Raw genomic sequence first — 23681 nt, 5'->3', positions numbered from 1 at the left:
ATTCCACAGGGCCGCCAGAATAGATTAATCAAGACAGACACACATTAGTATGTGGTGTGATTAACCAGAAGGTCAGCCCGCATATAAATGTGGTGTACAGACTGTATTCTTGGCAGTTAGGATACTCCTTTGCTGCTACGATGGGGTATCCTTACCACCAAGAATTAAATCGGGTTCTAAGTCCCTACCGCCATTATTTTCTACAGGGAGGTTGCATTACCAGTGGTTGGCCGTGTGTGGTGCTGGACTTACTAATGTTTCTTTTTTGTAAGTTCGACTCCACCCCTTACTCAGGGGGTGGGGACACGTAAGTCTACAATTTTGAGTAACTTTACACTCGGATTTTGTGAATATCTCAAAGTAATAAAATTACTCAACAGTGTGAGAATAAATGATAAATGCCAATTACTCACTAGTATTAGCTACCCTTGTGAAAAGCCCAGTAACTGGTTGCATCTGTGATGCTGCACAAGTGGCCACTATATAACTGGTCTCCAGTATTCTCAGGATCAAGAGCATTATGTCATTTATTTGAAGTATGAGCATGAAGTAGTCAAAATGTTTGTTCCCTTGATATGCAAAGGAAGAGACTTTAATCTGGAGGGTGGGGCCACTAACTTTACAAGATGTGATCATGCATCTATTGCTTACCTAAAATTTGTAGAAATTTGGGACTGATTTAGAGTTTGGCGGGCAGGTTATTCTATCAAAAATATAATTGATATCCTGTCCGCCAAATTACAAGTGCATTCAAGCATAATTAGAACCAATGGACTGTAATTAGGTGAACATGATATCCGTCACATTTTTAACGGCGTAACCTGTCCGTCAAACTCTAAATCAGACCATTTATCAGTAAATTATTGGTAACGTTTTTTTATTTAGACCCTAAATAATTCATCCACCAATTTCTGAAAGAAGAGATGCAGCCGTCAATAACAACAGAAGAAGGTACCCCCTCCACCACCATTAACTTCATGAAGTTTCCACAAAATGATTGGTCCCTCAATATTTGCAAGAAGTGGTTGCTACGTCATTGGTCCCCAACATCTACAGGAAATGGTCATCAAATGATTGGCCTCCCACCAATATTTGCAGAAACTCTTTGCTCAAAATTGGTCCAAAGAGCAAAGGACTTGTCCAAATGACCAATAGGATGTGGTCACCCAGTGACTGCCTCTCAATATCTGCAGAGGTTTGCCACTACAATATTTGTCTCTCAATGCTGGCACAAAGTGTTCACTATATGATGTCTTCTTTAGCATAGACAGGAAATATGATTGATTTACAGAAAGCGAGGGCGAAAGAATTGATCCTCCAAAATCTTCAAAAAATCTTCTCTAAATAATTGATTGCCACTCCCACAAGTCTCTGCAGGAAGAAGATCCCACATCCTTCGTAGCTTATTGTTCCAGGAAAATCCATGCACCAGCACTAGAACGAGATGAATACCTCAGTCGTAATTCTCTCAGTTGTGGGGAGCTCGATGTTGCCAACACATGAAAGTCAAGAAAAGCTCTTGAATTTCGTCAAGCGCTACAATGCAGGCTGCATCAACACCATTTCAAGCCCTCTATGTGTCCAATAAGGAAGAGTGGCCTTCCACAGAGGAAGCTCATAGCTCAGTCCATCAATGCTCTCCTCTGCTCGTCACCTTGGCATAAACATTAATACCGAGAGGTCCTAACATGTCCCAGGTGGCCATCTCAGTTCTCTCAGATGATGCATAACGTCTCACTCTCTTTGAGGCCATATTCGGTCTTGTGAGTGTTGAAGAGTTTGACGAGGGACTCCGTGTACATGGTATGGTAGCGCTCCACCATCTCGCGGCTCGGGTTCTCGACCCTTGGCACAGTGATGGGTTCTCCCACTGCAAGAGAAACACAGAGAAAGAGGACAGCAGTCAAGAAATTGCTGCAGGAGAATGGGAGTGATAGGACAGAATGGGGAAGCTGTAGAAGACAAAACTGTAGAACTGTGACTACATTTCATGTCATAATGCAATGTCCTCGAAGATCACCAAGCCTATGATACGTGCAATAATAAACTTAATAATGGTCGCACACTGCAAAACATTCCAGCTTGGCACATGTACTATAGTGTAACATTATTAAGTTAATTACAAATAATAATTGATCAATCAGGCCCCATTGAATATACCTTTAAATCCCGCATTCTTTTACCACCGCGTTGTGATTCCGCATACCATTACTCCGCAAGTCGGAACAACGACTTGCGGAGGGGGGCGCTGGATGTTGGAATAGTATAATTTACTATTCTAACTCCAGTCTGTGCGGACACTAGGGAAGGTGTTGGATTTTAAATCCAACAGGTCCCCGCCCCTCCACAAGTCGTTGTTCCGACTTGCGGAGTAATGGTATGCGGAATCACAACGCGGTCATTGTAACGAACGTGTTGTGAATCCCTGTGGGGTAAAAGATTCGTTGTAAACGCTGTTTAACGGCCCCATTAGATAGACCCCCATTAAAGTCCTCTGTGGCTTACACTGGAACTCCAGGCAAGGGTATGAGAGACCCTTCTGTAGGTCCTGATAAACTTTAATTATCCAGTTAACTCATTATAATAGTTAGTACAATAGTTACTTCCAGTTCATAGGATATATATATGGAAAATGTTAAACAAAGAGTTAAGATTATGATGGTTGCTTATGAACAGGTATTGCATATCCAATCCTTCCTGATTTGAGTTTTAACTTGCAAGTACTAGTTAAATTCCACTAAAAGGGTGGAAAAAGATATGAATGAATGAATGAAATGTGATTTGTCTACGCGCAGCTATGCCCAGTGGGCGTCAAGGCGCCTAACTCAAAAACTAGCTGACGGCAACCAGAAACAAGAGCTCACTGATAGGCTTTAATGAAGCACCAAGTTTTCAAAGCTTTCCTGAAGAGATCAAGTGAAGGCTGTAACTTGATCTCCAGGGGAAGAGTGTTCCATAGTTGTGGTGCAAGAATGGAGAAGGCCTTGCTCCCCCATCTCGCCATCCTGGCGCGTGGGACTACCAGTTGGTTAAGCTCTAGAGAGCGGAGACATCTGTTTGGGACATACCTGGATAGCAAGGATCCCAAGGCATCATTCGGGCCTGCCTTCAAGGCGCTGTAAGTAAGGCAGAGAAGTTTAAACGAAACTCTGGAAGGGATAGGCAACCAATGGAGATTCTTCCTTGCCAGGGTCGCAGAAGACCGCCACGGGAGAGCCAAAACAAAACGCGCCGCGGCGTTTTGTACAACCTGTAGGCGTTGTAGGAGGCCCTTGTTGGCCCCGGCATAGAGTGAGTTACAATAATCAAGCCTTGAGCCAACAAGGGCGATCACAACCTGTTTACGTGCCTGTGGGGAAAGATAATGAGCAATTCTTTTCAAAATCCTGATGACCCCCCAACAGGTGGCCACTGTCCTATTGACCTGAAGTTCCATGGAAAGCCGGGTGTCAAAAATGACTCCTAGGTTCCTAGCAGATTGTGTGGGTGTGGGGCAGATGCCTAAAGATGAGGGCCACCACTCACCTGACCACATTCCCTGGTCTTTGCCGAAGACCAAGACCTCCGTTTTGTCACCGTTCAACTTTAATGAGTTGAGAATCATCCAGTCTGCAACAAGTTGCATACCGGACTTAAAGTTGGACGCGGTGACATTCACAGAGTGGGTCAGGGACACCATAATCTGCGTGTCGTCGGCATACGACACTACCTCCATCCCCTGAGATCTTAATAGTCTTGCAAGGGGGGCCACGTAGATATTAAACAGGGTCGGACTCAATGCCGACCCCTGTGGCACCCCACATTGCAACGACTTGACAGGGGAGAGGTAATCCCCAAGCATCACTCGCTGCTCTCGCTGATGTAAAAAGGAGTTCAGGAGACTCAAAGCCGGTCCTGCTACCCCTGCCTCCCTTAACCTAGATGTTAAAGTACAGGGAGACAGGGTATCAAAAGCTGCTGTAAGATCCAGCAGGACTAGCACGGTGGTCTGCCCAAGATCGACTTTCCGACGGATGTTATCTGCGACCTTAGTCAAAGCAGACTCCGTGCTGTGCAGCTTTCTAAAGCCATGTTGGGACCCATCCAAAAACCCTGAGGCGTCCAGAAAGTTGGAAAGATGACAATTCAGATGGGCCTCCAACATCTTAGCAGGGGCCGGCAAAAGAGAAATAGGCCTAAAGTTCTTCAGTAGACCAGGGTCAAGGGTGGGCTTTTTAAGGAGGGGTTTTACAATGGCCCTCTTCCATGCCACTGGGAAAATACCTTGCTCCAAAGCACCATTCATTATTTTCAACATTGGAGGAAGAATAGTATCCCTACAGTTCTTTAGTATTCTCAAAGGAACCGGGTCCAAAGGAGAAGCAGATTTTGTTTTATCTAGTAGGAGATTGAGACCCTCCAAGGAGAGCATAGGAAATTGATTCAGGACTTGGGGAGCAGCCGCATCCCAGGATTCCAAATGTTTAACTCGAGAAAAATCCTCCTCACTAAGAGAGTTCCTCTGTGATTGAAGAGCCACATAGATGTCATCTATTTTTTTATAGAAGAAATCTGAGATGTTATTACATAGCTCCTGTGAGACAACCACAGGGTCGGGTAACTGGAGTGAGCATAAGGAGTCAACGATCTTAAAAAGCTCTTTAGATGACGTGAGAGAACAGGTTAAGTTGGTAAAATAATCCTGTTTCTCCTTAATGACTCTGTTTTTATAATCTCGTAACAGGCCCTTATAAACTTCTCGGTCTTTGGGATCCCAAGATTTGCGCCAGCATCGTTCCTTCCTTCTGCATTTTTGTCTGAGGAGTCTAAGTTCTTCCGTAAACCATGGGGCTGTCGGCTTATGTCGTGCCACATGTTTGAGTGAGGCGGGAGCTAACTCATCAGCTGCTTTAGTGATGGAGTCCGCGAGTTCTTGGGCCGTTTCATCCACCATCCGCTGGGATGTAATATTCGTACTTTGAATAAAAGGGGCCAGGGCCTCATTCGTAAAGTTCCTAAAGCTTCTTTTAAGACATTTCTTGTTAGTACCCAAATTACCCTCTGAACAAGAAATATCCAAGGACAGTGGAACAGCTAAATGATCAGACCAAACTATCGTCACAGGTACGCCGACCGTTAATCTAGAATCATTAGAAAATATCCCATCTAGGATGTGGCCAGCCTTGTGGGTCGGATGGAGCACTCTTTGGACAAAGTCACATGCTTCCAAGGGGTTAACTAGGGAGGATGTGTCCTTAGATGCCAGATCCTCTAGATGGAAATTCGTGTCACCCAGGATGGTAAAATGAGATCTACCAAAATATGGTTCCAGAATTCTAAAGAGCTCAGGACAGAAGTTAGTTCTGGATCCTGGGGGTCTGTATAGAAGAATTCCAGTGAAGGAGCTCGAGGGGGCATTCCCAATACAAAAGTATAGGGCCTCAAATGGGTCTGAGGGGACCGATAGAGATTTTATAGTGCAGGAGAGTGCGGACTTGAAAAGAATAGCCAGTCCACCACCTCTGCGTCGCACTCTGTCCAACCTCTGAAAGGCATATCCTTCTGGAATAGCCAACAGGAGGTCATGACCAGAAGACTCCGAGGCCCAAGTCTCAGTAACAAAGACCCAGTCAGGTTGTCTCGTACTTACAAAGTCGTGGAAATCTATATTATGTTTGATCAAGGACCTCGCATTGATCAGAAAGCCCTGTTTAGATTGAGAAGTGGGCGGACCAAGGGGAGGGAGACCAGACTTCCTAGCAGCCTGTGAAGAGATATATATTGATAAACACAGATTTACAATCATATTTTCACAAATAATCTAATTATACGGTCACGATGTGAAGAATTTGAGAGAATTTACATCATATTTGATCGTTTGGTAGTGTTTTTCTTCTGTCCTTGATCAAAAGCTGGGATCCAGAGCAAGACATGACAAACATATACGTTTTTTAATCTTTCAGCGCATGTTGTAGTAACATGGATCTGTAGAAATTATTAAGCATGCATGCGGATAGAAGAGAGGTCAAAACATGACATAACACTTTCTAGGAATGAGTTTTCATAGCATGTCATGTGTGATATCTTCAATCTGCCATAGCTTCATGTATGGGGCACCCAGGTGCCTCTCTGTGACTGGAGATTCAATATTATAGATACAGGTAGAAAGGTGGAGTGTTATGTGGTGATTCTGGTTAGGCCGCACCATGCAATAGTCTCACAATACCCCAAAGATGGTCCTTGGAGGCACAATAATAAATCCATAGCTCAGTCATGATAGAGGGGCAAAGAGGAGTCCGGCTTTTACTAAAGGAACATGTGTTAAGTGTTTCAGAGTACCCACATGGACTATGAGAAATGGACATGACTTGAAAGAAATCCGACATCAATTTATCCAAATAAAACAGATTTTTATATTAATTTAGACACCAAAACGAATGATATCAGATCCATGTAACCAGAATTATGGATTTTAGAAGAAAATATAAATCACAGCAATTCACTACTGCAGGACGTTTGCATTACAGTCAATGGGAAAAAGTGGTAGTGACAATCGGTCACTGGCAGGTCGAGTTGCGTGGAACCCAAGGAGCGTAGAGGTGATGCAGGTCCCAGGGCCAAGGCACGACAGTCAGTTCGATTTTACCTGGCTCAAGAAGCCCGGGTGCAGAGTTGTCCTGGCTGTCCGTGGTGCTGAAGCCGTAGCCACGGAAGAGCTGCTTTTACCACTCACATGGTGCTACTAGGAAACCGGATACAAAATCTCAACAATGGAGCTGCTGCTGACATTGGATGAATATTGTGCAAAGTTCCCTCGAGGTGCAGCATCAAGTAAAGGGGTTAGTTACTGGACTGGCGATCAAGCCTTGGCAGCAGTAAGCACAACAAAAAGATATTTTGACAACTGGAGGTCCCGGGAAACACTGTAGCTGCCTGTAACTTCGTGGAAGGCAGGACTACATTTCCCACAATGCACTGAACCATCTACGTTTGGGCAATACCTCGGAGGGCTCGATGGCTAGAAAATCTTTGGTTCTGGTATAAGGTTTTACCTGCGGACTGCAGGAGACTAGTGAGTGCCACTAGTTTAGGGGAGTGTAGAGTTGCCTTTTGCTCTCAAAGGGGGGTCCCTCTGTCTGTGGGAGCCGAACCTTGGTTCAAGATGATTTGCTGTTGTGCAGTACCAGAAATGTTGTTACAGGTGCAGAGTATCGCAACTTTGCTATGTGCCGCTCCTGTTGTCCCAGACACAGGTCTTTTCTTTGTCCTTCTTGCAAGTCAGATCAGAACTGAGGTTCTAGTGTCAGGAATAGAACTTAAATCCTAGATTTAGGGGTGTTAGAGGTGTGGGTGAAAGTGGACAATGGGCTACTGGCCCCTGCAGCTAATCTGCCCCTGAGGTGACCACATCGGAGGGCTGTTTTCTACCCGGGAACCCACTATTTCCACTATTTTTACATGGCTCTTTTCATTCCCTCCTCTGCTCTCCCACTGGCTCTTTTCATTCCCTCCTCTGCTCTCCCACTGGCTCTTTTCATTCCCTCCTCTGCTCTCCCACTGGCTCTTTTCATTCCCTCCTCTGCTCTTCCACTCCGTCTCTCTGAAATCAGAAGTTCTCAAACATGAATCGTGGCATTGGCGAAAGGAGTGGTTATCACTCCAAGCAGAAAAAACTTCCGTAATCCTTCTCTGATCCTACAGCGTCTTGACTCCTCATTGCTATATGATAAAGCCAGGGTTCATCATGAAGCGGGCACTATTCAGGAGAGATCTCAAGTCCAAGAGTCCACAGGGGTGGGAGGTAAGCTGTGTTGTATCAAGGTCAAGAGTAAGGTTGTTGATCAACAATTGAGACTTACACCCAGGTAGGGAGGCTGGATTCCAGAGGTGCATGGTTCACACTAGGGGGCCTATTTACGGGCTGGTTTGTACCAGAAGTGTGGCTCAATGGTTAGAGCGGCAGACCCTGATGCAGAGGTCTAGCCCGGGACCAGGGTTCAATTCCCCGCCTCGGCGGGCCTTGGGCTCAAAATTCCACGGACCTGATAATTCTCGCCTCGGTGCCTATTCAAACCACCATGGGTCCAACTCTGCAACTCCGGGCAATAGCTTGCTTAATCTCCACAACGGCCCCCACAACGCTAAGGATGCCTGGCCTCCACCTTGGGGGTGCCCAGGAGTGGACACCTCACAGGGAAAGCCAGGATGGGTTCCACAGCGGTATTCGTACAAGCGCCTTGAGACCCTTGCGGGTGAGTAGTGCGCTATACAAGTATCAGTTTACATTACCGCTCAAGCACCACGCAACGTGTACATGCATGACGCAAACCGTAAGTGAGATTTATTAAGCCACACAAGGCCACTTTGCATGTTCCTGAGTGGCTCCATAACTCTGTAGTATGGCAACGCCATGCAGATCGCTGCGTTGCCTTACTCTGCCCTGGGAACGCATTTCATGGGTGTTGTGTGGGTGTTCCCACGCAACTCCCATGGTTTTTGATGCATTCCCAGATTTACAAGACTCCCCAGGAGAGGCGTACACCTTATTGATTCCCAAATATAGATTATTGCAATAATCTAACAGAGTTAGAATAGATGCTTGAAAGATGAGTTGACAGGTGAAAGGATCGAAAAATCCAAGAATGGGCTTGAAAGTTCGCAATAGGCCAAAACATGTGTCTACCACCGATTTTGAATCCACTTCAAAAGATAGGGTGTTATCCACCCAGACACCTAGATTTTTTACAGCAGTCTTGATGGGAGGACCCAAGTGAGGGGGGCCAGCAATGACCGCCCCAGGAGTGGGTATCTTTTCCTAATAAGAGGATTTCAGTTTTACTCGTGTTTAGGCATAAGCAGTTTGAATCCAGCCACTCTGCAGCAGCAAGCATTCCCCTTTGAAAATTGACCAGGTGTAACCTGGGGTTGTCAGAGAAGGAGAGTACGAGCTGAGTGTCATCTGCATAAGACAACAACTCAAGCCACAAAGAATTCACGACCTGAGACAAAGGTTGAATATAAATTCTAAACCCAAGAAGTGCAGATTCTGCACTATTCATCGGCCTAAAGTAATTCTGAGAGGTGCTCAGAATCTGGTTCTCTTCTTGAAACTTGGTTAGGGTGACACTGACATGTTTCTCTGCTATGTTAGTAAGGAAAGGCAGGAGAGAGATGGGGTGAAAATGTTCAGGGTTGGAAGCATCCAAAGTAGGTTTCTTCAGGAGGGGGATGACCTTGGCATGCTTCCAAGGACTAGGTACAGATGCTGATGCCAGAGACAGATTGATCAGTTCTAGGCGGGGTGGGAGCAGAGAATCCTGGGGGCTCATTTATGAGCCCTTGCGTCACTTTTGCACCACTGGTGCGTCACTTTTTGTGACGCACCAGCAGTGTAAAAAATGCGCCTTGTTGCGCCACATTTACAAAGTGACGCATCTAGGTAGATGCGTCACTTTGTAAACCCCTGCGCTACATTATACCTGCACCAGGTATAATATATGCAGGGGGGGTGTTCCCACGCAAGAAAGGTTCATAGAAGTGACGCAGTGAAATCTACCAGATTTCACTGCGCCACTTCTAGGACTCAAATGCGTCAATATCTTGCATCTGCCTCACAGCAGGCGTAAGACTGACGCAAGCCCTTTCACATGGAGCTTGCCCCATGTGAAAGGACACATTGCTGGAGTTGCATCACTTTTGTGACACACTCCAGCAATGCGTCACTTTTGCGCCCTACAGATACGTCAGAAATACTGACGTATCTGTAACGCCTTGTGACATGATGCGTCATACTGTAAATATGACGCATCCATCATTTCGCAAGGAGTGCACACTGAGAAGTGACGCATCGCTGCTTTCACGCAGTGATGCGTAATTTCTCATAAATGAGGCCCCTGAAGTTTAATAAACACATCTGGGATAAATCGGTCCATAGGTGAGCCTGATTTGACTTGACCACATAAAGTAAGTATCTCAGATAAACGCAAAATGGACATTCTATGGCACACATAGAAGAAGGAATATGCCTCTCAAGATTGTTTTTGTGCAGGAAGGTGCCCCTTCTTGCACATGGTCTAAGGGTGCCTGCGTCAGCACGAGGCTGTCAACAGGGCACCAGCGCTCAGTAAAAGGCTGAAATGTGTCACATTGCCTTAAATATGGCACATTCCTGCCCTTTCCCCATCATGCAATGCAGAGAGGCAAAGTGATGTGCTGAGCTGCACTGCGCGACTTTTCATAAATAGGCCCCGAAATAAATGAGACTGTGCACCAACGTAAAGGATTCACACCTGGTGAGTGAGACTGTGCACCAAGGTAAAGTATTCACACCTGGTGAGTGCGACTGTGCCCCAAGGTAAAGGATTCACTCAGGATTGTGCACCAACATAAACCATTCACACCTGGTGAGTGAGACATTGCACCAAAGTAAAGGATTCACACCTGAGATCGTGCACCAAAGTAAAGGATTCACACCTGGTGAGTGAGACTGTGCACCAAGGTAAAGTATTCACACCTGGTGAGTGCGACTGTGCCCCAAGGTAAAGGATTCACTCAGGATTGTGCACCAACATAAACCATTCACACCTGGTGAGTGAGACATTGCACCAAAGTAAAGGATTCACACCTGAGATCGTGCACCAAAGTAAAGGATTCACACCTGGTGAGTGAGACTGTGCACCAAGGTAAAGTATTCACACCTGGTGAGTGCGACTGTGCCCCAAGGTAAAGGATTCACTCAGGATTGTGCACCAACATAAACAATTCACACCTGGTGAGTGAGACATTGCACCAAAGTAAAGGATTCACACCTGAGATCGTGCACCAAAGAAAAAGATTCACACTTGGTGAGTGAGACTGTGCACCAAGGTAAAGTATTCACACCTGGTGAGTGAGACTGTGCATGGTCATAAAGAATTCACACCTGTTGAGTGAGACTTTGCACCAAGGTATAGGATTCACTTAGGATTGGGCAGCAACATAAAGGATTCACACCTGGTGAGTGAGACTGTGCCCCAAGGTAGAGGATTCACTCAGGATTGTGCACTAAAATAAACCATTCACACCTGGTGAGTGAGACTGTGCACAAAGGTAAAGGATTCACACCTGAGATCGTGCACCAAACTAAAGGATTCACAACTGATGAGTGAGACATTGAAACAACAGTAAAGGATTCACACATGGTGAGTGAGACTGTGCACAAGGGTAAAGGATTCACACCTGAGATCGTGCACCAAACGAAAGGATTCACACCTGATGAGTGAGACTGTGCACAAAGGTAAGGGATTCACACCTGTGATCGTGCACCAAAGGAGAGGATTCACACCTGGTGAGTGAGGCTGTGCACCAACGTAAAGGGTTCACACTTGAGGAATGAGACTGTGCACCAACGTAAAGGGTTCACACTGGAGGAATGAGACTGTGCACCCACGTAAAGGTTTCACACCTGATGAGTGAGACTGTGCACCAAAGTAAAGGATTCACACCTGAGATCGTGCAGTAAAGTAAAGGATTCACAACTGATGAGCGAGACATTGAAACAACATAAAGGACTCACACCTGGTGAGTGAGACTGTGCACAAAGGTAAAGGATTCACACCTGAGATCGTGCACCAAAGTAAAGGATTCCCACCTGGTGAGTGAGACTGTGCACCAAAGTAAAGGATTCACACCTGGTGAGTGAGACTGTGCGAGGACATAAAGAATTCACACCTGTTGAGTGAGACTTTGCACCAAGGTAAAGGATTCACTCAGGATTGTGCAGCAACATAAAGGATTCACACCTGGTGAGTGAGACTGTGCCCCAAGGTAAAGGACTCACTCAGGATTGTGCAGCAACATAAAAGATTCACACCTGGTGAGTGAGACTGTGCACCAAAGTAAAGGATTCACACCTGGTGAGTGAGACTGTGCACCAAAGTAAAGGATTCACACCTCTGGTTTCCTGCATCGCGCCTGGGAATGCCCCCTTGTTCATACCTATTGGCAACAGGTGCATGGCGCCCTTGAATCTATGGTTGGAGAGTCCATAAATCCTGTTCCATTACTAATGCTCATGGGGCACACACCACACATCCCTAAGACCTGCAGGAAATTCTTAGATATTGCTTTGCCTCTTGCAAAACGGCGCGTTGCATGTAGATGGGGTCGTGGAAGGGCCCCAAAGTTTAAAGACTGCCTCGCAGATATGACTCATTGTCAGGAACAATACGCGATTTTTGCTGAATTACTTCCGATTTCCAGCAGGTCTAATGACATTTGGGGCCCTCTAGTCGGATATCTGCTAGTTCAGGTAGATGGGGATGAGGGTCCAGATGGAGGTGGGATCCGGAGGGGCGGTGATAGCCAGGTGAGATGTGTCTAACCATACATGTGGTGCCATCAATGTGTGGCTTAAGAGTATGAACATTTGCTGCATATGTGATTGTATGACCTAACGACTAGTGTAACTTGCTGATGTTCAATGTTGATATGCATGAAATACTAGATACTACCCTTTACATTCCCTCGCGATGAGCTGCAACATGGCACTCTTCTAATGTACAATGGCACTGCGGGACTATCCCTGATTGACATACAATGTATGACAATGTATGACCGGCTACTACTGTATTATACTGTTGAAATGCCATGAACTGTCTATGATGAATGATCCAGGTGTCACTACTTTCAGCCGCAATACCAACCCTTGTATTGTTCTGTGTTAAAAACTCAATAAACAGAGTTTAAAAATTAAAAAAAAAAAGGATTCACACCTGGTGAGTGAGACTGTGCCCCAAAGTAAAGGACTCACTCAGGATTGTGCACCAAAATAAACCATTCACACCTGGTGAGTGAGACTGTGCACCAAAATAAACCATTCACACCTGGTGAGTGAGACTGTGCACCAAAATAAACCATTCACACCTGGTGAGTGAGACTGTGCACCAAAGTAATGGATTCACACCTGGTGAGTGAGACTGTGCACCAAGGTAAAGTATTCACACCTGGTGAGTGCGACTGTGCATGGACATAAATAATTCACACCTGTTGAGTGAGACTGTGCACCAGAGTAAAGGATTCACACCTGGTGAGTGAGACTGTGCACAAAGGTAAAGGATTCACACCTGAGATCATGCACCAAAGTAAAGGATTCACACCTGGTGAGTGAGACATTGCACCAAAGTAAAGGATTCACACCTGGTGAGTGAGACATTGCATCAAAGTAAAGGATTCACACCTGGTGAGTGAGACATTGAAACCACAGTAAAGGATTCACACATGGTGAGTGAGACTGTGCACCAAGGTAAAGGATTCACACCTGAGATTGTGCACCAAGGTAAAGGATTCACTCAGGATTCTGCACCAAAGTAAAGGATTCACAACTGGTGAGTGAGACATTGCACCAAAGTAAAGGATTCACACCTGGTGAGTGAGACATTGCATCAAAGTAAAGGATTCCCACCTGGTGAGTGAGACTGTGCACAAAGGTAAAGGATTCACACCTGAGATCGTGCACCAAAGGAGAGGATTCACACCTGGTAAGTGAGAGTGTGCACCAAAGTGAAGGACTCACACCTGGTGAGTGAGACTGTGCACAAAGGTAAAGGATTCACACTTGAGATCGTGCACCAAAGGAGAGGATTCACACCTGGTGAGTGAGACTGTGCACCAAAGTAAAGGATTCACACCTGATGAGTGAGACTGTGCACAAAGGTAAAGGATTCACACTTGAGATCGTGCACCAAAGTAAAGGATTCACACCTGATGAGTGAGACTGCTCTGAGGCATAATACTGGCTCGGTGAGTGATATCATGCTCCAAGTGAAACTAACACCCATTGAGATCGCACCCAGTAAGAGAGACTGTACACCAAGGTGAGGGCTTGATACCCATTGAGTGACCGTGATCCAAGGTGTCGCACTCATGCTCAATGAGTGTCTCTTGTGTTGCAAGAAGTGAAATTCAGACCCAGTGACTGTGATGCTGCTCCTCACAAGAGCCTTGCACCACATGAGAGAGACTGTGCAGCCCAATGTGAGATTCACATCTAATGTAATGTGCGGAACTCATATCAAATGAGTGAGTACATCTGTGCTACAAGGTGTGTGACTCACGCCCAGCTTCTTTTCCCCATCTGCGCCTCTCTGGCCCTTGTGCACCCCTCCAGTTAGTATCATGTGCTTTTTGACTCCCACTGTTGACTTGTCTTCTACCCTGGGTCCTGAGCTCCTTAGTTTCTGGGTCCTGCCGGGCAGTGCTTAATTTGAGGCTGTGGTTTCTGGGACTCGGCACCGGCGCTTAATTTTCAACACGGTACCTGTGACATTCTGCCACAAGGTGGCACTGTCTGGCTAATTTAGAGATCACCACAACAACAGTTAATTATTAATTCAATATACATTAAAAATAACCATTACCTGTCGCCCAAGCCATTCTTGTAGCTTTGGAGGCCTGAAATAGTCTGAATTGTCACACTTGTAGGAGTGGATGGTTAGTTGTTGTCTTGTCACTATCATTGGCAGCGCTGACAGGGGCAATGCATGGTGCAAGCTGCAGTAACGTCCTGACGAGAGCCCTGGCACTTAATTTTTTTATATAAATTAAGCACTGCTGCAGGGACTACCTTTGCCAGAGTCTGCTTCCAAACACCAGACTTCGGAGCAGTGGAAAGAAAGGAAGGACTACAGAGATCTTACAAATAACCCTCCCCTTCAAATGCATCACTGGGACCCTGGACATGTACAATAATGAAACGCAATGCTGAGAGGCAACCCCCCCCCCCTTCCTTTGTAGTCCAGCACACAGGATCCTGAACACAGACATAACTCACTTACTGACAGTGCTGATGGGCCTGGAATAGGGCAGGAACCCCTTGGAGTGCGCGGAGGTCAGACCCCTGCCGTAGAAGAAGCAGGGAGCGAACCCCACCAGCTTCTGGAACCGCTGCTGGATGGCCTTCATCCAGCTGCCCTCCTCGAACACCACCTGCTGGTACAGCTCGTTCTCGCCGAAGGAGAAGGCGGGGACCAGGTCAGCCCTGCAAGAAGTGACAGCATGCAGGTGAGAAAGAGAGGAGTGTACCACCTGTGTAGCAAAGCAGGGGTGGATGGATCGATGGATGGATGGGTGGGCTGGGTGGATGGATGGATGGATGGATGGATGGATGGATGGGTGGGCTGGGTAGATGGATGGATGGATGGATGGACGGATGGATGGATGGGCTGGGTAGATGGATGGATGGATGGATGAATGGATGGATGGATGGGTGGGCTGGGTAGATGGGTAGATGGATGGATGGATGGATGGATGGACGGATGGATGGGTGGGCTGGGTAGATAGATGGATGGATGGATGAATGGATGGATGGATGGATGGATGGATGGGTGGGCTGGGTAGCTGGATGGATAGATGGATGGATGGATGGATGGATGGATGGATGGATGGATGGATGGGCGGGCTGGGTGGATGGATGGATGGATGGATGGATGGATGGGTGGGCGGGCTGGGTGGATGGATGGATGGATGGATGGGTGGGCTGGGTAGATGGATGGATGGATGGATGGATGGATGGATGGATGGATGGGTGGGCGGGCTGGGTGGATGGATGGATGGATGGGTGGGCTGGGTAGATGGATGGATGGATGGATGGATGGGTGGGCTGGGTAGATGGATGGATGGATGTGGATGGATGGATGGATGGATGGATGGATGGATGGATGAGTGGGCTGGGTAGATGGATGGATGGATGGATGGATGGGTGGATGGGCGGTCTGGGTGGATGGATGGATGGATGGGTGGATGAATGGATGAATGGATAGATGGATGGAGGGGTGGATGGATGGATGGATGGATGAGCAGGCTGGGTAGATGGATGGATGGATGGATGGATGGGCGGGCTGGGTGGATGGATGGATGGATGGATGGATGGATGGATGGATGGATGGATGGGTGGATGGATGGATGGATGCACAGGCGGTGAACACTGAATTGCCCATGTCCCTGAACCCCTTTGATGTTTGGTACCCTTTTACTGTTTGTTGCCCCATCACCCCACCTCCCAACATATCCTGTTCAAAGACAAAGTGTTCACTCCTATTACACCGACTATAAACTCCCTAGTAAGTCATTCCTTACAGACATCGTGTGCTCTTGTAGTGTCGAAACGTCAGCACAATATTAGTGTACTATGAGTCTTATTTATGAGCCCTTGCGTCACTTTTGCGCCACTGGTTCATTACTTTTTGTGACGCACCAGCGGCGTAAAAAATGTGCCATGTTGTGTCATAATTACAAAGTGAAGCATTTAGCTAGATGCGTCACTTTGTAAACCCCTGCGCCACATTATACCTGAGCCAGGTATAATGTATGCAGGGTGGGCGTTCGGATCCAAGTAAGCCTCGTAGAAGTGACGCAGTGAAATCTATAAGATTTCAGTGCGTCACTTCTAGGAAGCAAATGCGTCAATATCTTACGCCTGCCTCATGGCAGGCGTAAGACTGACGCAGGCACATTTAACATGGGACTTTCCCATGTGAAATGACCCATTGCTGGAGTTGCGTCACTTTCGTGACACACTCCAGCAATGCGTCATTTTTGCGCCTGCAGATACGTCAGAAATACTGACGCATCTGTAACTCCTTGCGACATGATGCATCATACTGTAAATATGACTCATCCAGCATGTCGCAAGGAGGGCGCATTGAAAAGTGACGCATCGCTGTTTTCACGCAGCGATGTGTCACTTTTCATAAATGAGGCCCTATATTTTTGGGGGATTCAGAAGCATTTCACCCTGTGTCAGAGTGTGTACCAACCACTTTTGCATCCTGGACCAGTCACTACTTATGCACACTACGTACGTAGACTGTATGGCACCAGCGCACGTTACACTCTCTTATTTCACTTGCACCTCACCATTGTGCACCTTGAGATCATCTTTTTACTTTCAATTTGGCTTGAATATAAAATTGCAACTATTTTTTCTAATGTTGAACAAATTGAATAAAACTGTCTTATTGAGAAATTGAACCAATCTTTTGATGGCCAAAATAATTTTCTCCAAGGAAGTAGAGGTTCAAACTTCCCCCCTTGAGGGACCAGTGTTTTTCTTTAGAACCTACATGTTGTACACTGTGGACAGTGAGATAGGCCCTATGCATCACCATGTATTGTATGATTTTAAATTTAGCATTACGGGATACCTTCCTGGGATATTCGAGGAGTGAGTCCCACTCCTTATCCGACATGTTCCTGCCTAAGTCTCTATCCCATTTTTACCTGAGAGTTGTAAGTGAGGTTGCTGCATGTGAACGTATGCCCCTATAAAACCATTTGATCAAGTGACGACCATTTCCCATCAAGTATACAGTGTGAACAAATTTGTGTGTAAGAGATTCAGTGTTTCTTTATGAATTTGGTTATGTTGGCCTGTAACATGAAGAGGGACCGGGGTACTCCCTGTTCATGGGCGAAGTCCTCGTGATTTCGCTGTATACCATCTATGAAGAACATCCCCATCCCGTTTACCCTCTCTTCTTCCCACTTTTGTATGCTCCGCTTACTTGCTAATCCCACTGAAGTCGGGATCCCTAGCAGTGGGGTATTAGGGGCGTACAGGATCCTATGGTTTGTGTATTGGAGTGATCTTTGCCAATAGGTTAGGGCTGTTTTTAATAGTAGGGGGGCTGTGGATGGAGTCGTGCTGTGAAGCAATAATAAGGTATGCTGGGTGCCTTCGGCAATCATTTGTGAATGGTTGGCTACTAGCTGGGTGAGGCCGCTGTTGTTCATGCTTTCAAGGAGGTTGGCGGTATTGGTGTTGTTAAGGTGGTTGAGGTGAAATTTGAGGTTACCGGGGAAGATGTAGTGTTTGGAATCAATGGCGTGGGGGGCGATGCATTCGGGGATGGCGTCACTGAAGCTGGGGCGAGGTCCTGGGGGTCTGAAGGCAAGGGTGCCTCTGATGGTGGTTTTGCCGTCATTATGGAGTTGGAAGTTGAGATGTTCCATGCACGGTGTGGTGTTGTCTGCGGAGGTGGTGCAGTGGATGGTTTCTTTGTGAATGATGGCGATTTCACCGCCGTGTTTGTTGATGCGGTCGCGGCGTGCTATTTTGTTGCCGTCGGGTGATGTCAGGCCCGGATGCAGTCTTGGTGAAGAAGATTTGATTTGATTTCATTTGTGGATTTTTATAAAGCGCACATCTGCCCATAGGCGTCTTAGCGCTATAGAAACGTATGACTAGTGCAGTGAGGGGAGACATGATTTAGCATGAAGAGAACAGCCAGGCTTTTACAGATTTCCTAAAGGACAACAAAGAGGTGCTGTTCTTGATAGCAAGTGCAAGCCGATTCCAGTCCTTGGTGCCATGCAGTAGGAAACTTCTACCTCCCCACCTTGCTTGTTGGAAGTGGGGGATTTGTATAAGTTTTGCCTGACTGGAACATAGATCTCTTTTCGGGATATATAGCTTGAGACGTGATCTAAGGAACAGTGATCCAAAGCCCTGGAGTGCCTTGTATGTTAGACACAAGGATTTGAATTTAATACGTTTTACCAGGGGGAGCCAGTGTAGGGTATCCAGGTGATGGGATATATGTTCTGATCTAGGGATATCTAATATCAGCCTGGCTGCTGAGTTCTTCAGACGTTGCAATTTGGCCAGGTGCTGGTCCTGTATCCCGGCATATAGCGCATTCCCGTAATCAAGTCTCGACAGAGCCAGAGCAGTGACCACAGTTTTACGGGAGTCCATAGGTATGTATGGCAATAGTTTTCTGATCATTTTCAGAATATACCACATGGTGGCTACTAATTTGTCAGTTTGGGCGTCAAATGTAAGTCTGTTATCCAGAACCATCCCTAGATTCTTGACTTTGTTAACCGGTGATGGGCAGTTACTAAGATTAGCTGGCCACCAGTCCGGGGACCAGATTTCATTGTGTGTTCCCAATATCATTACTTCACTTTTGTCTCCATTGAGTTTTAAACAATTTCTCCCCATCCATAGGCTGGCCTGTCTCATACAGTTTTTTAATTTATCTGCCGTATATGAGATGTCATCTGTGATTGAGACCACAATTTGAGTGTCGTCTGCGTACGACACAGGAAGGAAACCACAGGCCCTAATGATTCCAGCTAATGGCGCTACATATAGATAAAAAAGGGTAGGGCCTCGGGATGAGGGAGGTGATGGTGCCCACATCTCAGTGGCATGCGTTGAGCAGGAGGCAGTGGAGTAGTACTGAAGCTGTCGGGTCGACGTGGTGATGGTTGTCATCATGCATGTGGGTGCTCTGGTGTTGCAGAAGAGACAGTGCTGGCAGGAAAAAGGTCCTACCATGGCTTGAGGGGAGGTGCAGCAGCAGTTGTTGCTGTGGAGTCAGGGATCCAGGGCTCGGAGATAGTCGGTTGTGTATCTGCGAGTTGAGGGAATGCCAGGGGTCCTGGTGCTGGGCGTGGTGCAAGCGCAGACTGGCACAGACGGGCTTGCCTTTGACGTGCCATCGGCACACCTGCTGTGCGACTGCACTGCAGCCTTCAATAAGTAGTTCCTGGGGGTGACAGGGGCGCTGGGGAGCAGCAAAGGAAAAAAACAAGCGGCGATGTGGGCCGGCTCAGGAAAAAACAAGTACAGGGATACGGGCAGTGTTAGCAACATTGTATCTAACAGAAAATGTAAACAGAAAATTAACAACACTGACACATGGCAACTATGTAATGTTCTTTATTACATATACTTCATTTGACAAAATGATATGTGTAAATAGGTGGATTATGCAATGAAAGTTCTGACATCACAATTTTTAACATACAAATTATTGAAACCTAGGAGGTCATTAGGTGAACCCTGAGTCTTTGAGCTACTATAACCCTAAATGGAGCTTGAAGTTATCATTACAGCCTTGATACAGTGGGCCTCTATGAAACGCATATCCACTTTGAGTGTCAATCTGGAGATGCTTTGTTGAGAGAATACAGTTAGGATTATAAATTAACTAAGGGCCATTTGTACGAAGCATTTTTGAGGGCGCAAATGGCCTGATTCACAGAATCGGGCCGTTTGCGACCGCAAATCTGCTTTTTTAAATAGACTAACACCAACTTGCAATTTGGTAACTTGTTACAAAACCGCAATTCATATTTGCGACCTAATTCTAATTCGGTATTTGTGAGAGCGTGTTTATGGCGTCCCTTCCAAATAACGAACCACTAGTTCAGAAAGTGATGTACCTACATGCATAGTGGACTGGTTGAGAGAGCCGATAGGAAGCGCCCCGGTGAGAACCGACTTGTAGCTATAGGGCCCCAACAAGCTAGTGATATGATCATATGGATGATAAACCGACCAGTATGAGTGCGTGTGTGCGATGACACCAATGGGCAAAAATCAATGTATCCATAGAATTGTTAAAAAATATAGAGGCTCTGATTTTAGAATCAAGCTTTACCTGTGACATTAGGGGCAAAACCACAGTAGTCAAGTTCTAGGTCAGTGAATTGATGGAGAAAGCCTTGTTATAGGTGAAGACGTCTCTGTAGCCAACGTGTACTTGACTATGCAGACTTGAAGTAATGATGTAGATATATGTGTCATCAAACTACTCGTCATCGCATCCAGCACCCTAGTGACTAGGCTGAGAAGCCCACCATCTCTGGTGGTTCTGGGAACACACATAGTCAAGACATCAACAGACTGGAGACAATGAAGTACACAGCAGAGGAAACAAGGCCAAAGGGCCTTTGCATTTAGGATATGGAACAACTTCCCTGTATCCATCAGGACCACCCCCAAACCTGGTCTAATTTAGAAGGTACCTGAAGATGCACCTCTGTGAAGAACACAGTGTTATGATCTGACAATGTCCACCTCCACTATCACGGAATAGCTACCCTCGCTAGTCCATTCAGAACTGTACGGGAGACCTTGACACTGTACAGACCTCCACTGCTTTGTTTTGGGTAGTTTTGTGCAATATAAGTACCACATAAATACATAAATGTCTACCTCTATCCAATTGCGCATAGGATAGAGGTACAAGTGGAATCATTTTGGGGCTTCAGTGGAAAAAGGGTCCATTGTTGTGTAAATTTGAATGCAATAATGTTTGGGTCATCAAAAGAGGCATTCAACTCACACTCTCTGCCCTACCACAGAAATGGCAAAGGGCACAGCAAGGGGTGGTCCAAACAAAGCCTGCTCTGCAGCTATTGGTGGAGAGAAAGCTGGCAGCCATGACAAGAGTGTAGGTCAGGCAATGACATAGGCCAAGGGTAGGGTGGGCTTCAAATACAGGACAGGTCAGGTTAGCAGTGATAGGAGTGAGCTAGTGAGCAGTTGTACTCCTGCTGCAGCTCACCTTGGCAGGTGGCAGGTGGGGAGACAAAGAGCTAAGGAAAGTGACCGTGGAAAAGGGAGTAGCAAAGATTGGCCTCTACAAGAAGAAGCAGCTAGGGCTGGCAGGTAGGGCAAAGAGGTAACTTGTGTTACAGGTGTGAACAGAAGCTGGGCGATGAAGCAAGCAAGACTGGCACCAGGATAAAAGGCAGATAGCATTTACATGAGGCAAACACACAGATAAGGCTGGGGTTAGGGCAAAGCAGTCACTAACAGAGGGTAACACAAAGAAGCGTTTAGCATTGGAGGTAACGACAAAAGCTCGTTAACATTGGAAGATAATACAATGAGGAGCTCATGTTAGGGAAAAAAGAGATAGTTATTGTTGGGATAAAACATAAAAAAGTAGTTAACATTAAGGGATAAGGCAAAGGAACAGCTACTGTTGAAGCAAAGAGAGAAGTCGCTAAGAATTGGCTTCAAAAAAGAAGAAGCTAATAATGAGGTAATATGGCAACGCTAAAGCTGTGGTTGGAGGGTAAAGGAGAATAGTGGCTTGAATTGGGAACTAGAGTAAAGAAGTAACTATCATTGGGATAATGTGGCAAAGGAGCAGTTACAGTTTCAGAAGTAGGTAATGTTGAGAGCTTAGTGTGAATACTTTCGGTTGAAGCTACAGTAAAGACGAACCTACCAGACGCAGTCATGGGCCAGGGACAGCTGAAGCACAGAGAGACAGCTGCCAGATGCAGCCAAAGGCCAGGCCTATCTATAGCAGAGAGAGACAGCTGCCAGAGGCAGTCAAGGGCCAGGGATGGCTGAAGCAGACAGACACAGCTGCCAGAGGCAGTCCAGGGCCAGGGCCAGCTGAAGTAGAGAGAAAGAGACAGCTGCCAGAGGCAGTCAAGGGCCAGGGCCAGCTGAAGAAGAGAGAGAGACAGCTGCCAGAGGCAGTCAAGAGCCGGCTGAAACAGAGAGACAGATGCCAGAGGCAGTCAAGGGCCAGGGCCAGCTGAAGAAGAGAGAGAGAGAGACAGCTGCCAGAGGCAGTCAAGAGCCGGCTGAAACAGAGAGAGACAGATGCCAGAGGCAGTCAAGGGCTAGGGCTATCTAAAGCAGAGATGGCTGAAGCAGACAGAGACAGCTGCCAGAGGCAGTCAAGGGCGGTACAAAAGGGGGTGGTGATGGACGGAGCATCAGAACCAATCAAACACTCACACCCAGTCAAAAGATCTGGGTTTTATCCATCACCGGTCTTTAGCCCACTCTGCCACCCCAGTTCAGACATGGCTATATGCAAATCAGTCTGACCCTGTACCTCATGGGAACAGTCCAGCCCGAACTGCCAAGCCATGCCTTCCCTGGACCGGAAACAAGCTTCCGAGGACCGGTTTCTGGCATTCCAGCCGTCTTCAGCACGGCTTGCTTGAATCCAGTGGCAAAGTGAGCAAGGGACTCACGTCTGAGCATACCTTGCCACACTTATGGTGGCCAAAAGCGGTACAAAAGGGGGTGGTGATGGACGGAGCATCAGAACCAATCAAACACTCACACCCAGTCAAAAGATCTGGGTTTGATCCATCACCGTTCTTTAGCCCACTCTGCCACCCCAGTTCAGACATGGCTATATGCAAATCAGTCTGACCCTGTGCCTCATGGGAACAGTCCAGCCCGAACTGCCAAGCCATGCCTTCCCTGGACCGGAAACAAGCTTCCGAGGACCGGTTTCTGGCATTCCAGCCGTCTTCAGCCCGGCTTGCTTGAATCCAGTGGCAAAGTGAGCAAGGGACTCACGTCTGAGCATACCCTGCCACACTTATGGCGGCCAAAAGCGGTACAAAAGGGGGTGGTGATGGACGGAGCATCAGAACCAATCAAACACTCACACCCAGTCAAAAGATCTGGGTTTGATCCATCACCGTTCTTTAGCCCACTCTGCCACCCCAGTTCAGACATGGCTATATGCAAATCGGTCTGACCCTGTGCCTCATGGGAACAGTCCAGTCCGAACTGCCAAGCCATGCCTTCCCTGGACCGGAAACAAGCTTCCGAGGACCAATTTCTGGCATTCCAGCCGTCTTCAGCCCGGCTTGCTTGAATCTAGTGGCAAAGTGAGCAAGGCACTCACGTCTGAGCATACCCTGCCACACTTATGGCGGCCAAAAGCGGTACAAAAGGGGGCAGTCAAGGGCCAGGGCCAGCTGAAGTAGAGAGAAAGAGACAGTTGCCAGAGGCAGTCACGGGCCTGGGCCAGCTGAAGTAGAGAGAGAGAAACAGCTGCCAGAGGCAGTCAAGAGCCGGCTGAAACAGAGAGAGACAGCTGCCAGAGGCAGTCAAGGGCCAGGGCCAGCTGAAGAAGAGAGAGAGAGACAGCTGCCAGAGGCAG

At 47.0% G+C, this 23681-nt stretch overlaps 1 protein-coding gene across 1 annotated transcript in view; it reads right to left on the bottom strand.

Annotated features, from left to right (window-relative positions):
- Positions 1-257: 257 nt before the first annotated feature.
- LOC144752209 (diacylglycerol O-acyltransferase 2-like) overlaps positions 258-23681 on the bottom strand; it is a 195321-nt gene continuing 171897 nt past the window's right edge. The window contains exons 7-8 of the mRNA XM_078640168.1: positions 14793-14995; positions 258-1870 (exon numbers count right to left, since the gene is read on the bottom strand). Of these exons, the coding sequence (XP_078496294.1) occupies positions 1716-1870; positions 14793-14995 (358 nt within the window). The 3' untranslated portion in view covers positions 258-1715. The remainder of the gene's footprint in view (positions 1871-14792; positions 14996-23681) is intronic.

This window comes from Lissotriton helveticus, chromosome 4_2, assembly GCF_964261635.1.
Source record: "Lissotriton helveticus chromosome 4_2, aLisHel1.1, whole genome shotgun sequence".
Taxonomy (NCBI): domain Eukaryota; kingdom Metazoa; phylum Chordata; class Amphibia; order Caudata; family Salamandridae; genus Lissotriton; species Lissotriton helveticus.
Note: the sequence above shows the minus strand (reverse complement) of the source record. Positions and strands in the feature narration are given on the sequence as shown.